At 37.2% G+C, this 17170-nt stretch overlaps 1 protein-coding gene across 3 annotated transcripts in view; it reads right to left on the bottom strand.

The window, feature by feature from the left end:
• Positions 1–4028: 4028 nt before the first annotated feature.
• The window catches only part of SUCLA2 (succinate-CoA ligase ADP-forming subunit beta), a 44652-nt gene continuing 31510 nt past the window's right edge, over positions 4029–17170 (bottom strand). For all 3 annotated transcript variants that reach the window (XM_025923670.2, XM_086711888.1, XM_086711895.1), the window contains 6 exons: positions 16928–17066; positions 13093–13254; positions 12855–12997; positions 7725–7845; positions 7180–7268; positions 4029–4811 (listed from right to left, as the gene is read on the bottom strand). In XM_025923670.2, the coding sequence (XP_025779455.1) occupies positions 4737–4811; positions 7180–7268; positions 7725–7845; positions 12855–12997; positions 13093–13254; positions 16928–17066 (729 nt within the window). In that variant the 3' untranslated portion in view covers positions 4029–4736. The remainder of the gene's footprint in view (positions 4812–7179; positions 7269–7724; positions 7846–12854; positions 12998–13092; positions 13255–16927; positions 17067–17170) is intronic.

A 17170-nucleotide genomic window follows, 5' to 3' on the forward strand; every position in this document is an offset into this window, starting at 1 on the left:
GAGAAATAAGTTTGTTGCTTATAAGCACCCAGTCTCTGGTATTTTGTTGTAGAAGCCCAAACAGACTAAAACAAGCCTACAGGGATAATCCAGGATAATCTCCCTATTTTAAGGTCCACAGCCTTAATCACAGCTGCAAAATCCCTTTGCCATACAATGTAACGTACACATTGTTCCCGGGGGTTAGGGTGTGGATAACTGTGAAGGGACTGTTATTCTGTCTAATGGACAGGGTCAGGTGAAGTCCAGGAGTCCTCACATATTTGCTTGTTCATGTAGGTAAAGCCTAAAGCCAGAGGAATGAAAGCAGTAACAATGGATGACACAGGAGGTGATGTGGAAGTTTGCCGCTGACTGCACCATCAGTGAGAAGGTCAAGAGAAGGAAGGGAAGTGGGGGTGGCTTGCACGGCAGTTCCCCCTCCCCACTAAACATGTAGGGGAGGCACACAAGATTGAAAGACACGAAAAAGAGAAACGGCTGGTTACTGGGGAAGAAACAGAAGTTGTTCATAGTCATCTCCTTCTGAGGCCAGGTCATGAATAACAAAGACCCTCAAATTTCCTCAAAGTGGAAAAGGAAGCTGACAGAGCTAGATTTTTTTTAAAGGAGAACAGAGACTGCCCTAGAGTCCATCCTGAGAACACTCAGGCGGGTAGGGGCGGTGGGGGGAGGGGGAGGAGGAGGGCAGAAAATGCTGGTGCCCCGGGATGCCTGGCTTTATTACCTCAAGTCCCTCCCTTGCCCAGTCCTCTCCTCGGGATGTCACTTGGGACACCAACTTTTAAATAATTATTATTTTATCCCTTCGCCTTCACCTCTTTGTTTTAAATCAAACTTTAGACAACTGAATTACCAACCTTTTGTTCTTTCCTCATTTTACAGTGCAGACCTCTAAATGTTTAGATTTTCTACTACCACCCAATAAATCACACAAATCTGGTAACTGATTTTTCCACAGGTCTTCTCTCACCCGCTTCCTTGTGTTTCAACAGGACAAAAGAGCATGATAGTAATTACAGTACACTTGCCCCCTAGCCTGCTAACATTTACGCCCATGCTCTTAACATTTCTTTAAACAGAATTCTTTCTGAGTGCCTGGGTGGTTCAGTCAGTTAAGCGGCCGACTTCGGCTCAGGTCATGATCTTACAGCTCGAAGGCTTAGGAGTTTGAGCCCCACATTGGGCTCTGTGCTGACAGCTCACAGCCTGTGTCTCCCTCTCTCTCTGCCCCTCCCCTGCTCATGTTCTGTATCTCTCTCTCTCTCAAAAATAAATAAACATTTTTAAAAATTTTTTAAATAAAATTCTTAGCCAGGCAGAAACAACTCACCAAAATATTTTTTAAAAATTAAAAACTTCAGGGGCGCCTGGGTGGCGCAGTCGGTTAAGCGTCCGACTTCAGCCAGGTCACGATCTCACGGTCCGTGAGTTGGAGCCCCGCGTCAGGCTCTGGGCTGATGGCTCGGAGCCTGGAGCCTGCTTCCGATTCTGTGTCTCCCTCTCTCTCTGCCCCTCCCCCGTTCATGCTCTGTCTCTCTCTGTCCCAAAAATAAATAAACATTGAAAAAAAAAATTTTTAAAAAAAAAAATTAAAAACTTCAATGTCCTGCTAAGGTTGTTGGGGTTGTACTGTTTGCCTGCCTTCCTTTTTCTTTCTTCCCTCCTTCCCTTTGTTTTTATTGTAACATGTCCCCCTCCCCCCCCCCTTAATGTGTGGATTTCTAAAATCCCATCTGCTACAAAGTATGAATATCTATCAGGCCTGGTATCCTAGGTTCTGCTGTAAGGCTGATATCATAGTCAAAATTGGTTATATTCTTTGTAGAAAGTAGTCGTTTATATGTATTTACTCAACTGTAACAGAAAGAATTCACATGTTAAAGTAGGCTTTTTTTCACGCGAAGCAGGTAGGGCTGTAGGGACGGAAGTATCAAGCCTGTAAAAAGAATATTCAAGGGTGAAGTGATGCTTCGGGGAAGCAGTGGGAGGGTGTCCAAGTAGCTACCAGGCAGTTGTTTCAACTCCCACATCCTCCACACCATTACACTGCAGTCATTCTTACCAAGCTGTCACATCCTGTTTCAGTGCCACTAGATACCGTTTCAATTCCACAGACTTCTTGGCTGTATTTGCCACCGTTGATCACTCTATCCTAGAAACAGTTCATTCCTTGCCTTCCCTGATAAACGTTCCTGTGGTTCTCCTGGGACCACCACTGAGGCAGGGTTTCCCCATGCCAGCCAAGGCACTCTCCTTATCAGGGCCGCAAGCGCCAGAAGCCTTCCAGCTCCCAGATTCTCCTCACTACCTCAGTCTTAGCTCCAAGTTAACTCAGCAACCAACCTGCTCTTTCAGGTTCCCAGCGTTAAGTGGTGATGGCTTTAAAATATGTTGATAAACTCTTTGATACTTCTCCCTTCAAGAATGGAGCTGAATTCCCCTCCTCTTGTGGACTGGACTCAGTGACTCATTTCTAACAAAGAGGGTGGCAGAAGTGACAATGAAATGAGAACACAAAAGGGGGACACCTTGGTGGCTCAGTTGGTTAAGCAGCCAACCTTGGCTCAGGTCATGATCTCCCCGTCTGGAGCTCCGCATCAGGCTCTGTGCTGACAGCTCAGAGCCTGGAGCCTGCTTCAGAATCTGCGTCTCCCTCTCTCTCTATCCGTCTCCTACTCATGCTCTGTCTCTCTCGCTCTCAAAAATAAACAAACATAAAAAATTTTTTAAAAAGAACACAAAAGGCACCGTGGCTTCCAACCCTTGTTCACTTGGATCACTTGCTCTGGGTGAAGCCAGCTGCCATGTCACAAGGACATTAAAGCAGCCTTGTCAACAGGCCCACATGGGGAGAAACTGAGGCCTTTGGCCAACAGCCATGTGAGTGAGCCATCTTGTAAGTAGGTCCTCCAACCCTAGTCAAGCCTTCAAATGACTATGGCAGCAAAACCACCTAAACTGCTTCCAAATCACTGACCCACTGAAACTATGAGGTAAGTGTTGTCTGAAAATCACATTTTAGGGCCATCTATCATGCAAGTCTAGATAACTGAAACACTAGTATTACCCACAGCCTATGTTATATCCTCTCCAAAATACCAAGCATTGTTTTAAATTCCTGACTAGACCCCAACTAATACAAAATGCCAATCTCTTCTCATCATTGGCTAGCATTCTTTGGAATAATTTTTTTTTTTTTAATTAAAAGCCAAAGTTTTGGACTTTTAATTATAACTTTATCACAACTTTCAATAGTTTTATGGCTCTAATTTAGTCTCTTAATATATGAGCAAGAAAGACTAATAGATAATGATATATGTATAGTTGACTTGAATATATTACCTATTCTCTTTATATAATTTTTCTCCTTTCTCCTTCCCCCTCCACCACCCATTGTCCTTCTCTATGTCTCCCTTTCCCCACTAAATAATTCTAGTCAGGATGAGAAAGGAGCTAAGGAAACTGAGATACACTGAAATTTAAAAACTTGTCCAAAGTCTTATAGGTAGTAAGTAAGGGAGCCAAGATTCAAACCAGACAGACTACTTTCAAATTCTGTGCTCATAATCACCATGCTATGTAGTCTCTCATAGTGTGTGAGTGTAATGATCACATATTAAGAACATCAAAATAGGTAGAAGTCCTTATATTCACCAGTATGGTTACATAGTCATTGCTGGACTGATTTTTCCTTCCATGGTATCTACACAGTTAATCACATGATATGACCACTGTTAACAGTTAAATATCAACTGTTCTAAGCAATGAACAAAAGCCTGATACATACACACACAAGGACACAAAGGAAAACATGTTTGTGTTTTTTTTTTAAAGAAAGTACTAGATGATTCACACATAAATATCAGAATTCAAGGGAAATATTTGTAGGTAGATCCATAATATGTAATGTCATGCCCCAGTACGTGATCTACAAATCAGTTCCTTGGAGATGTTTAGTGCAATGATGAACACATCACCGTCTACTGTGTTTACTTAGAAAAGGAAAAAGAAAAAAAAAACATTAATCCGAGTTACACTGAGAGATTTTTATTAACTTAAACTGACATTATTAATTTTGTCTGCCAAGTCCTTAGTGAATATATCTTTTATTTGATATATACCTACAGGTTCTTATCAATACCACAGGATCATGAAAACTTACAGTAATCAGTATTTTGTAATGGTTAAAACAATGTTCAAATAACAAGTTACTTCACTGAAATACTTAAAAAGAATATTTTGGGGAGTGTTTGAAGGCTCTGTTTATAAATAGTAATTGATATATTTAGATAGGTATTTGGTTCTGAAGATAAACGCTTCTTATAGAAAACATTGTTTTAATACATTGCTCTACTAATGAGGCTAAATTACATATATTTCTAGAGCTAAAGAATAAAGCTTTATCTTCATATTTATTTTATTCATAGGACTCGTATCAATAAAGAATGTTGTATCTAACAATAAACGGGCATACTGCGAGTGACATTCCATAGAAGTAAAAAAGAAGGTTGCAACAAAAAAAAGAAATCACTGCGTTACACATTCTTTACACAAAGAGCCCACTCTGAACAGAGAATTAAATGCAGAGCAAATGCTTTTAAAAGTTTTTGTGCCGAGCTGGCAATTACAATCTCCACACAATCAAGAGAAAAGGAACAATGATAATACAGAACACAGTATTTTTAACGATCATATCACATTTAAAACCTTCAGCCATCCTCTGGGTTCTCGGATCAGATCGGCAACTGAAATTTCACGTCCACTTGGGCTTGCTTGGCTAAGGTCACTATTTCAGAGAGCTTTACAACCTGAAAGGAAAACACAATGCATCTTTTATCTCTTCACGAAACCATAAAATGAGAACTACTGATGAATGTGAAATTAATGCACATTAAGTCTTTTTCATTTAAAACATCTGGGCTATTCTGACATTGTTATAAATCACTTCACACTCTTACAAGCATTTGCCACTCTTGAAGGATAGTCAAATCTGACACTATTCACAACTCATGCCTCAGTTCAATACTTACTGATTTTATATATATTCTGATTGAAGATGTATATATATTTTATACATATTCCAATTGAATATATATGTGTGATATATGTATATAAATCTTTTTTATTGCTTAAATTTTTTTCTCTTTTAAAGATAGAAACTGTAATTGTCTTAGCTGGATGCCACACAGTGCAAAGCACATCTCAATAAAAATCTGTTTAAATAATATGTACACACCTTAACTTGCAATATTGGGATAGGAGCTTAGGTGGAGTTAGTATTTTACTTTTCATCAAGCTGAATTGCAATGTTGTCTCTATAATCTAAGACTAACCAGCTGGTACCATACAAAACATTACACAAAATAAACATGTGAAAAAACAAACAACAAATTCAGCTTCTCTCCTGCCCAAGAGAGTAGTAAAGAGAAGGTTTTGAAGTTAGGCCCCTTGGGTTCAGATCCCATTCCGATACATATGATGTGATCTTGATGAATAATTTATTTAGCCTCTGTTTCCACATCTATAAAACCAGAAATTATATAACCACATTTGTAATGAGATAATACCTGTAGAGGAAGCTTAGCATTGCATGCACAAAAAGCAATAAATGGCAGCAGCTGCTACTATCATCATCATCACCGTATTATCATCTATACTATTATAACCTCCATAATCTCATAGTCAGAAGAAAAACACTAGTCACAAATTAAACCACCTGCTCACTTTTATCTGTCAGGGGTCTATTTAATCAAGATTCTATTGATTCTTCTACTTTCTTTCCATGTCCACAAAGCTTTCTGGAACACCTTCTGTCTACCATTTCTTTGCTCAAAATCTTAAACTCAAGATTAAGTGTAAGTCCCCGTGTCACTAAAGTGCAATTGATTTTTATTTACCAGTGAGTACTTTCCCAAAGTATGTCCCAAAGAAGGACAAAAGACCTTTATTATTTTTACAAAATTGTAACATACTAACTTAGCAAATCTCAAAAGCCTATTGCTGATTAAACCATATAGCCCCAGAGTATTCCGTAAAATGTCTATAAACAAAGGTAGGAAAGAATCAAAAGTTCTCATTTTCAAAACACCTTTATGTCTACTATGGAGTGTGCTTCAAGATAGGTTATTAAGTAAAAAAAGTGAGGTAAAATACATATTACCATCAAATAATGTGAGAAATGTAAACAAACACACACAGATACATACATACACACACACACACAATTATTTGCTTATCATTTTAAAAATTGGAAGGATGAACTAAAGACCTCTTTTATTTTTTTTTAAATTTTTTTTTCAACGTTTTTTAAAAATTTTTAAAAATTTTCAACGTTTTTAAAAATCAACGTCATTTTAAAAATTGGAAGGATGAACTAAAGACCTCTTTTATTTTTTTTATTTTTTTTTTAAATTTTTTTTTTCAACGTTTTTTAGCATGAACAGGGGAGGGGCAGAGAGAGAGGGAGACACAGAATCGGAAACAGGTTCCAGGCTCCGAGCCATCAGCCCAGAGCCCGACGCGGGGCTCGAACCCACAGACCGCGAGATCGTGACCTGGCTGAAGTCGGATGCTTAACCGACTGCACCACGCAGGCTCCCCTAAAGACCTCTTTTAAAAAGTGGTTATGCAATTTGACAATCAATTTCATATATTAAAAAAAAAAAAGTGGTTATGGTGGGGAAAGAAGAAACAGGGAATGAGTATAAAAGCTAGATTCTCTGAATATACCTTGTTTTATAGTTTTGACTTTAGAACCACGCAATATCTATATAATATAAAACAAAAAATCCTTTAAAAATAAATTAATTATGGGTGCCTGGGTGGTTCAGTCAGTTAAGCATCCAACTCGACTTCAGCTCAGGTCATGAACCAGTGCTGTGGGATTGAGCCCTGGGCTGGCTGAGGCTCAGTGCTGAGCGTGGTGCCTGTTTAAGACTCTCTCTCTCCTGCTCCCTCTACCCCTCCCCACCCCCACCTTCCACGTGCATATATGTGCGCACTCTCTGTCAAATAAATAAATAAATAAATAAATAAAACTTAGATTCTAAAACGAACAGGCTAATATTGCTAATAATGAGTGTTTTAGCTGCATATTAGGAGCACTGGACCCCTTACACCTATCATCCATCTTACACACTTCGCAAATCTGTCCCTAGATTATCATAGCCTGCTTACCATTTTAGCAGCTTCATCCAAGTCATCACAAGCAAGAATTTTAAGTCCACTGTCTGTTATCAGGGCCTTAGCATCATCAACTCTTGTACCTGGAAATGATTTATGCAAATATAAAGATGTTTTAAATATTTACACAAAATCATTTAAAATGTCTGTCACAATATGAAATTTCAACATAGGAGTACTTCCATTATTTAATATAAATGCTTCTAAAACAAAAGAAAATAATGTAAAAGTCCAGAGTTACCTCATGAAATATCTTGGTTTACCATGTCAATGGTAACTCAGGAAAGTCAGAATTCAAAACAAAGCACAACAAATAAATCATGTGCCAAATTATACCAAGCAAAACTATAAATATTTTTGCCCCAATGTCAGAATTTTTTTTAAACCCACATTTTAAAAAATTCCTATTACATAACATTTTTATTTGAAAGACATAGCTATTTGAAAACTGTATTTTAAATGAACTGAACTCCTTGGAATTAGGAACTTTTAAACAATTCGAGTTCAAGGAACAACTGCAAGATATCTTTTACACTCACCTTGTAACCGTACCACAATTGGTATTTTAATTTCCAAATCCTTTACTGCCATAACGATACCCTGTGCAATAACATCACACCGCATGATTCCTCCAAAAATGTTAACCAGAATAGCCAGTACCTGTGAATAAAATGCTTTTTGTAGATTAAAACTTAAAAACCAAGGAGTAGGTATCCTTCCTTCCCAAGAAAATACTAGTGTCTGTGCCTTAGGATACAAATTAATTCCATGGTAACATTTTCAGATCAAACCATCATACTCTCTGTACTCTCATCACTAAAATTTATGCAGCCCACCACCCACCAGAACTTATTCTCCCCAAGCTGGGTAATTTCAATGCCTGGCTCATATTCTCTAGTCTCCTCCCATATGACAAAGACTTCCGGACTGCATTTACTCGTTTTCTATTAAGCATAGCTATACACCACACCAACAAGACTGCCCCAGATCATAATTTAAGATAATGTCACATGCAAGATCTCCAATTTAGTGTTCACTACCTGACTATCATTCGTTCTTCATTTATCCCCATCAACTCAACCAACTTCTCACAGAAAGCAGAACCTCAAAATCACTCAACTTCTCCTGAATACCCACTCCTGGCTATACTTCACATCCAAACCTCAAGGCCCATTTGGATCAGCATTCTTTCATCATCACTGATAAGTCTGAATCACTGTTCTTTGATCATTTCCTCCCCCCAAATCTTTTTTATTTCTTAAAGAGTCTTAGTTCAGGAATACCTGGGTGGCTCAGTTGACTGAGTGTCAGACTCTTGGTTTCAGCTGAGGTCACGATCTCACAGTTCATGAGTTCAAGCCCCACATCAGGCTCGCTGCTGTCAGCATGGAGCCTGCTTCAGATCCCGTGTCCCCTCTCTCTCTACCCCTCTCCCACCCATGCTCTCTCTCTCTCTCTCAAAAATAAAACATTAAAAAAAAAAAGTCTTCATTCACCTATACCAAAGCTTCCAACTAGTGAGCTACAAATGATACAAATGGGTTACAGACATACCAAGATATTGTTCCCCTCTACCCTTTGGGCAGCTAGGAAGGTTCTGGGACAGCTAGTGCCTCTGGGCCAGTGGCCTCTGACTATAAGCAACCTTCTCTATTTATCGCGTATACCCCTTTGAAATATCACTTCTGTGAATGACAGGACATTAAAAAGGTTGAAAAACACTGAACAATGCTATCCATTCCTTATCTCTACCACTCTTATTTCTAGACCTTTAAGAAATGAAGAAATAGACTAGAATTCATAATGACTTTGGCACCCTCTTATCTCCCTCCCTCCCACCTCATCCTGCATAGCTTCAATGCATACCACAAGCATCATCTAACACTCTGGACTTAAAGTTACTAGATCTCTACCATGTCACTTTTACCTCCAGTCCATTTCAACTAATTACCACCAAAGCCAAATCCTTGACTTGACCAGAATGAATGTTTCTAGAATATCAGCTATGTAAATCACACTCTGCTTAACCTCCTCTCCTTGTGCCTATTATCTCTAACTCCATCAAAACCCAGTCTTTTCCTCTTAAAAGCCTCTACTCCCTGAACCTTGTTCTAATTCCCAGACTCTCAGCAGATCTGACTTTCTTCACTACCGAGCCCAGAACCTGTGGCTGAGCAATCCAATGATACTGTTAGCTGCATGCTTAATTCCTCCATACCCTACCTCTGTCAAGACCAGTATGCCTCTGCCATCCCTTCAAAGAGTGCACCACTGGATGATTTCAACCAATCAGTTTACTCATCCCAACTTCAAGGAAAAGCAAAAAAATGAGAACAACAACAACCCTGATACACTAGCGTAACCTGAAGGGCAGCACAATAATGACTCTTCATCAGCAACCCTTTCTCTAGTGGTCTGTCTCATACATCTCACTTCCCTCATAAGTCTCCTATCCCACTTCAAGGACTCTAATTTTTAACATGTGATCATCCTTTCTCCAATGACACCTCAAGGAGAGAGTAGAAAACTAACTCATCCCCTAATTACTGTGTTGTATCTCCCCAGGCCTTCACTCTGTTGACTATACTCACTCTCTTCTTCATCCTCAAATCTCTTCTCTCTCCAGCTAGAAACAGGTCATCTTCCTGGTCTTCTAAACAAACAAGCAAACAAACACACACTAAACAGCTCTCCTCGACCCCACCTCCATTCAACTGCTAACACTATGTTCTTCTGTGCCTTCAGAAAAAGTACCCTGAAAACGTAATCTCGCCTGGATGTCTCCATTCCCTCAATTCCTGATCACAGTTCAACCCATTACAACCTGGTCTCTGCCCCCTTCTCCCCTACTGTTCTTGCTAGGGTTCCCAATCATCAGTTCAATCCTTACTCTGCCTGATCACTCCTACAGATGGACACTACTGCCCAGCCCTTACTTCTCAAAACCCTCCACCTTGCCCTTGGATGTCACCGCTTTCTCCTGATCAGCAACTATCTGTCGGTTTCTTTTTTCTCTTTTATTGGGTCTTCCTTCTCTATTCAATCCTTCATCCGGGAGGGTGGGGAGGGGAGGAGAAGGGGAGAAGGTTCCACTCTTGGTTTCCTCATCTCACTCACATGGGTCATGTTACCAACTCCTAACACTTCAACTTTTCTCACAGTGCTGAGGACTGTCAAATATACATCCAACCATTATAGCAAGTATAGTATCCTTACCACTGCCTGCTAGATACAGTCACCACAACCCAAACTTAACACATTCATTCAGAAATACCTATTTCTCTACTTTGCCTCTGACAGCACAAAAGGTATCACCACCCAATGATTCCCTCCAACCAAAAGTCCTCAAGTTAACCTAACCAACCCTTCTCCATGGCCTCCCAACACAAAAAGGGGGAAAAATGAATTTAATGATTCTATTTCAGAAATGCCTCTAAATCATTTCTTTGCTTTATTCTTACTGACACTGCCTTTGTCCAGGACTTCTTAATATTTTTGAACAAGTAGGTATAACAACCAAATTGATATCTCATGACAGTGCCTCTCTTCTCTTCATTTCACCCTATAGTAGCAGAGTTACTTTCTTTTAAACATATATTAATATTACATGTTTAATATAATTATTATATATTATATAACTATAACATATAATATATAATTATATAATTATAATTAAATATATATTAAGTCATATATACAATTAATAAATAAAGAGGAAGGGGATGGAGATATATACATACACGCACACACACACACATATATATGATATATATATGATATATATGGACTAGGGTAAGGGGGTTAAAATCCAAATTCCCTAACTACAGATAACAGAGATCTTTACAGTGTGGTCTCAATTGCCAACATTAATCATTCATTCCAATAATGCTATATTCTTATGCATAAGCATCTTCCCATTCCATAAACACAGTGGTCTTCTCTGGACTCTACATGCCTTTGTATATTCTTCCTCTTGCCTAACTCATTCAATTTCTCAAGACAGCTCAAGGAATCATTCATTCAATGAAGGCCACCCTGATTCTCCCAGTTACTGGCTCAGTCTTCTGTTCTTCCACAGCACTACACTCACTTTATCACCCCAGTCAGACTATAAATGCCTTGAGCAAAGTAACCATGTATTCCCAAATGCCAAGTACCGTGTCCAACACAAAGAGACATGGTAAGTATACAGCTACTTCAATGCTATCTACATTGTCTCCCTAGGTTCCTGGCCTGTTTCCAACTCCAATGCCCTTCCTGTCAGCCCACAACACTGGAAGTCTTCATATGCTTTTCTCTATTCTTGTCCCTAGGCCCTAAAAGCCATACCTAGAAAAGTAATTAGAATTTTAGTTCACGTTAGTAAGTATTCAACAGTTAAATAATTAGATAATACTCTGCTTTTTAGAGTTTATGCCAAAAGAAGCTACAGAAATATAGTTCTAATAAGATTTGTTTACTTTTTTGAATAGTTATTAAACAAGGGAAATAAAGCACTTTTATTTCTCATTTTAGTTCAATGCTTTTTGTAAAACTAAATATGGCAAATAATTCTATAGGCTCAAAGAATGGTAAATTAAATTTTTAAAAACAATTCTAGAGTCTAACATCACAAGTAAAATGTACATTGTCGGCATCATCAATAATAAATATTTATCAATGACCTCTGTGTACTAAGCATTATTCCAGCCACAGGAAAAGGAAAGAGTAAGAAATTATCCTTACCAATGAGGAATTCTCAGTTCTAAATTCAGTAAAGCTAGTTCTAAGGTAGCCACTATCTTATTTTTCTATTAAGTCTTACAAAACCCACATTGGTCACATAGTAGATATACTTCTTTAAAAAATGATCGATAATATGTCTATCTTTTGGATCATGTTTCACATCTCTTGTGTTCTGATAATCATTTATAAAGTCAGAGTTCTAACTTATGGCATATCTACATATGACAGATTTATGCAAACATTAAAATGAGTGTTTTACAAGCACACCACGGTAAATGGAAAAAGTGGCTCAAAATGTTAGCCAAAAAATTCAAAATATGTATTTTGAAAGATATATATGAATGAGTGAACTAGATGGCATGTGAATTATATCTTAATAAAGTTGTTTCTATAAAAACATGGCATGTGAATTATATCTTAATAAAGTTGTTTCTATAAAAATATATATGCAAACAGAAAGAGAGAGAAAGGAAAATAGGAAGTGTGTGTATGAGAAATTTTGTGTGTGTGTGCGCGCGCATGCACATGAGTGTGAAATATACAAGAACTAACAAGTCAAGAAAAAAATGATCAAGTCAATAGTAACAAAAATTACCTGTGAATAGAATTTAAAATAATTTTAATTTTCTTGTTTGTCGCTTTGTAGATTTTTGAGATTTCTGTGCTTTTATGGTCAACTAGTATCTCCAGAATTTTTCCACAGGAATGGCTTCTACACCAGATCACTACCATTTATAGTATTACCTAATACCATCTAATATATCTTCATCTTGTTTTCTAAATTAGAGTGGGAATCTTTATCTTTTTTTTCTAGTTAACTTTTATTGCATTGATTTCAGGAGCTTTTTCCAAACTAGTGATGTCTTTTTGAATTATAACGGTCTACTCTTGTAATGACCACATCTACTAATTAATCAAGTTACTTCTCGTCATTCGAATTTTACCTTTTTATCTGAAGTGATGAGCTTAAATGCTTCTGTTACTTGATGGACTGTAGCACCACCACCAACATCAAGAAAGTTCGCTGGAGTCCCTCCATGAAGTTTTATTATATCCATTGTGGCCATAGCCAAACCAGCACCATTTACTATCAAGAGGGGAAAATGATTTGTATAAGCAACAGACCCAGAGAAAACAAACTAAGCTCAGCCAATCCAACTTTAACATAAAAACACACAGTACCTAGACAGCCTATATTTCCGTCAAGGCCAATGTAGTTCAGATCTGCCTTAGCTGCATCTTTGTCCCTTTCGTCTTCCTGGGTCCAGTCCTGTAAGTCAAAGATTTTCTTCTGACGATAAGCTGAATTAGAATCAAAATTAATCTTTGCATCCATGCACAGCACTGTGAAAGGAAGAAAAAGAAAGTGATCTTAATTTCAAGACAGACACAATAAACTAACCAATAATAGTTCTTAGTTTAGGGGAAAATTAGGTTTTGTTATTTATTGAAAGTATTTCAATTTATGTTCACAATGTATTCAAACTGTTTATTAAAAAAGAATATTTGGGAATTAAAACTGCCCCATCAAAGTTAGTAGTTCCACACCCACCCTAGGCTGATGATAACAGATAAAAGAGAAAAAAAAGTCCACTTCAAAAACACTTAAAATTTGTTTTAAAATTGCCAAAAATTAACCATCCATGCACCTGGCTAACCCCGTCACTTGCACCCTGGACCCCACTCCCTCTCACTTACTCAGACACATTGTTCTGGCAATTCTACCTTTCCTGCATGGCTAAATCCCTGCTGGCTAAATCCCAACAACTTGCAAAAATGCTGTTATTTTTCCCACCTTAAAAAAGAAAGAAAAATATATTTTGCAACCTTTTCCCCCTTACCCTTCACTTCATGTACAGCAAAAGTTCCTGAACAAATTGTCTGTTTAAACCAAGGGTCAGCAAAAAAACAATATGGCCCATGGCCCAGATATGGCCTATGCTTATTTGGTATTGCCTGTAAGCAAAGAATGGGTTTCACATTTTTACATATTTTTAATGGGTTGTGAAGAACAAAGAAGGGAAAAGAAAGAAGAACAAAAATATGAAGAAAAGCACCATTCGTGGCCTACAAAACCTAAAATATTTACATCTGCCAGCCCCTTTGCCTAAACTCATTGTACAAATTTTTCTCCTGCAATCCTCCCTTAAACCCATTCTAATCAGGTTTTACTTCCAGCACTCTACCAAAATGACTCATATGAAGGTCAATTCTCCCAACTTCACCTTTCAGTGCTTTATCCCTTCCTCACCCCAATATAACTGCAACATTCTCCTTGCTGTACTTGATAAAAGGCTGAAAGAAGTGATCGGTTTCAGCCCAGAAGCCTGCCCAACATGAGACAAAGTTTCAAGTCCTGCTAAGATAACTACAAATAACAATAAAAATCAACATTCTTCCAGAGGAAAATAAAAGAATTTTGTCTCTACACCATATTTTACAAAATGTCCAGTATGCAACTAAAAATTACTATATCCATGAAAGAAAAATAGGAAAATGTGACCAATGGTAAAGAGAAAAAGGAGACAAGAAAAACCAAACCCAACACGATCCAGATTTAAAATCAGAGGACTGTGAAAGTTATTTTACATATGCTTAAGGATTTAAAGAAAAATATGGCCATAATAAAGGACTAGATAGGTACCTCAGTAGCAAATAAAACTATTAAAAAAAAAATCTAGAACTAAAAAGCACAACACCTAAAATGATAAATTCACTGGGTGGGCTTAACAACATATTTATTAGAGATGGGTCAATGGACTTTAAGATAGATAAACAGAAGTTATCCAATATGGAGGGGGGGGAAGTGACCTGTTAAACAGTATCATGTTATCTAACATGTAATATTGGAAGTAGAAAGAAGAATGGGGCAGGAGAAAGTATTTGAAAGGACAAAAAAAAACATATCAACCTAGATTTCTATGTCCAGTTTGTAGTAATTTGTTACAGCAACCACTGGGAACTAACACAGCTGCCAAAGGACATCAACAGAAACTTTGCAGTCTACTGAGGAAAATGTATGTCCGATAAACATGAAAAATTCTCAACATCACAAATAATCAAAGAATTGAAAAATAAGATACCATGTCCTGATTAGCAGTTTGACAGAGTTTAAAACCAAGATAACAGTCACTTCTGGCACAAGTAGGCATTGAAATGGACACTCTGTAAGTTAGAACAACTTTTCCAGACAACAATCTGGCAAAATACATCTCAAAATGTTATTATCCTGGCCCAATAATCAAACATGTTAAAATATCATTACTCTTCAATCCCAAAATTCTACTTCTAAGAATCTATGCAAAAGCTAATCAAGGCTGCAAAGACGTATATACAAATAATATACAAGCCTTTAAAAACTGAAAAATATTTAACATCAAAAATTTTATCATGTAGTCTTAAGTTTAAAAAGGGAAAGATATAAACTGAATAGACAATATGATCCCAATTACACAACAGGCTGAAATGAACTAAAATATTAAAAAGGATATTTGTGGCGGGGTGGGGGGGGATCTGGGTGGCTCAGTCAGCTAAGCATCCAAGTCTTGATCCCGGCTCAGGCCATAAATTTCACGGTTCATGAGATCAAGCCCTATGTCAGGCTCTGTGCTGACAGTGTGGAGCCTACTTGGGATTTTCTCTCCCTCTCTCTCTGTCCCTCCCTGCTTTCTCTACCTCTCGCTCCCAAAATAAATAATAAATAAACTTTAAGGGAAAAAAAAAAAAAAACGATGGTAGGTAATGAGGTTATAGGAAGTTTTTCCAACCTACCTATGTTTCTTGGTACTTTGCAAATTTTCTGTAAATACATTGCCCTTAATCAGAAAAGGAAAAAAAAAAAAAAACTCCTTCAAAATATATAGAAATGCATACAAAGAAAAGATAAACTAAAATACAAAGGGAAAAAAATTAGTTTTTAAGAGAACAAAGACATTCCCTCACCAACAGAATACGGCTGTAGAATTTCACAGCTGAAAGTAATTCAGGAGTCTTGCTTTCAATGTTATTATTACAGAAGCAAAACAAAACAAAAAAACTTTTATACAAATAATTCTCCTTCACTGAACATTTCATTTTGAAAATGTGCATCAGCCTTTACTCTTTATAAAAAATTTTTTTAGTTTTATAAATGACCTCTATGATCACAAGACAATTTACTCATTCTTCTTTACACAATCATATAAATGACCAACTAAAACTCCATTTCTATAATAAAGTATGTACCTAATTAAAAGTATACAAGTGAAAGGTGATCTACAAATGCTTAAGAGATTAAAATATCCAAAGTGACTTGAAACAAAATCAAGTAATACAGTTAATATAAAGTATCAAGAAAAATTTAGGCTACAATAATGCAACTTATATTTTTAAAATGGCTATACATGGAAGGTATGATATTTCAGAATCTGATTTTCCTTTAAATACATGCAAAAGAAAAGGTGTCAAAGTGACAAGCTAATCTTACTTCTCTGTTGGATAGAAATATTAAAAGGAAGCAAGTACCAGACTCTACCCTTTGTATAATAAAGACCCATGACAACTCTAAAGTCTGAAACTTGTGGGAGACTAAGATGGCTAGTTCCTCAAAACTACTGCCATTTACTCACTACCACACTAATTACTCTCATCAGCACTGCCCAAAAGAACTTTCTGCAATGATGGCAATATTCTGTACGTGTGCTATCTGATAAGGTAACCACATGTGGCTACTGAGCAGTTGCAATGTGACTAGTTCGACTGAGGAATATTCTAATAAATTTTAATTGCCACGTGTGGCTGGTAGCCCCCATACTGGACAGTGCAGCTTTAACCTCCCTGTGTGTACATAAATATACATTTTAAGTGTTTGTTTTAACAGGTATTTATCCTTCATATTTGTTCACATGCAATTTATTATAAAATAAGTTTCTACGTAGGAAAGAGTTCACTTCCTTATGAATTCAACTTCCTTACTGAAGCATACAATTGGTGGATAAATACAGAATCAGTGTTTGATAAAAAGGAAAAGATCCCTTACCGGCTCCATCCGAATCCTCTACCATTGGATTTATTTCTACCATAGTTGCATCATATTTCAGGAAAAGGTTGTAAAGCTTGATCATATTTTCTGCTGCAGAGTCCACAATATTAGGTGGAAATCCCATCTTCTGTGCAAGCTGAAATCAATTTGTCTCTTTATTATATGTATGTTGCGTATGTCCAATCAACATTAAGTTACTGTAAATAAAAACCTTCTAGCTTATCACTTAAATAATAAGTA

Source organism: Puma concolor, chromosome A1 (assembly GCF_028749965.1).
Source record: "Puma concolor isolate L17-30 chromosome A1, mPumCon1.1.hap2, whole genome shotgun sequence".
Lineage (NCBI taxonomy): Eukaryota > Metazoa > Chordata > Mammalia > Carnivora > Felidae > Puma > Puma concolor.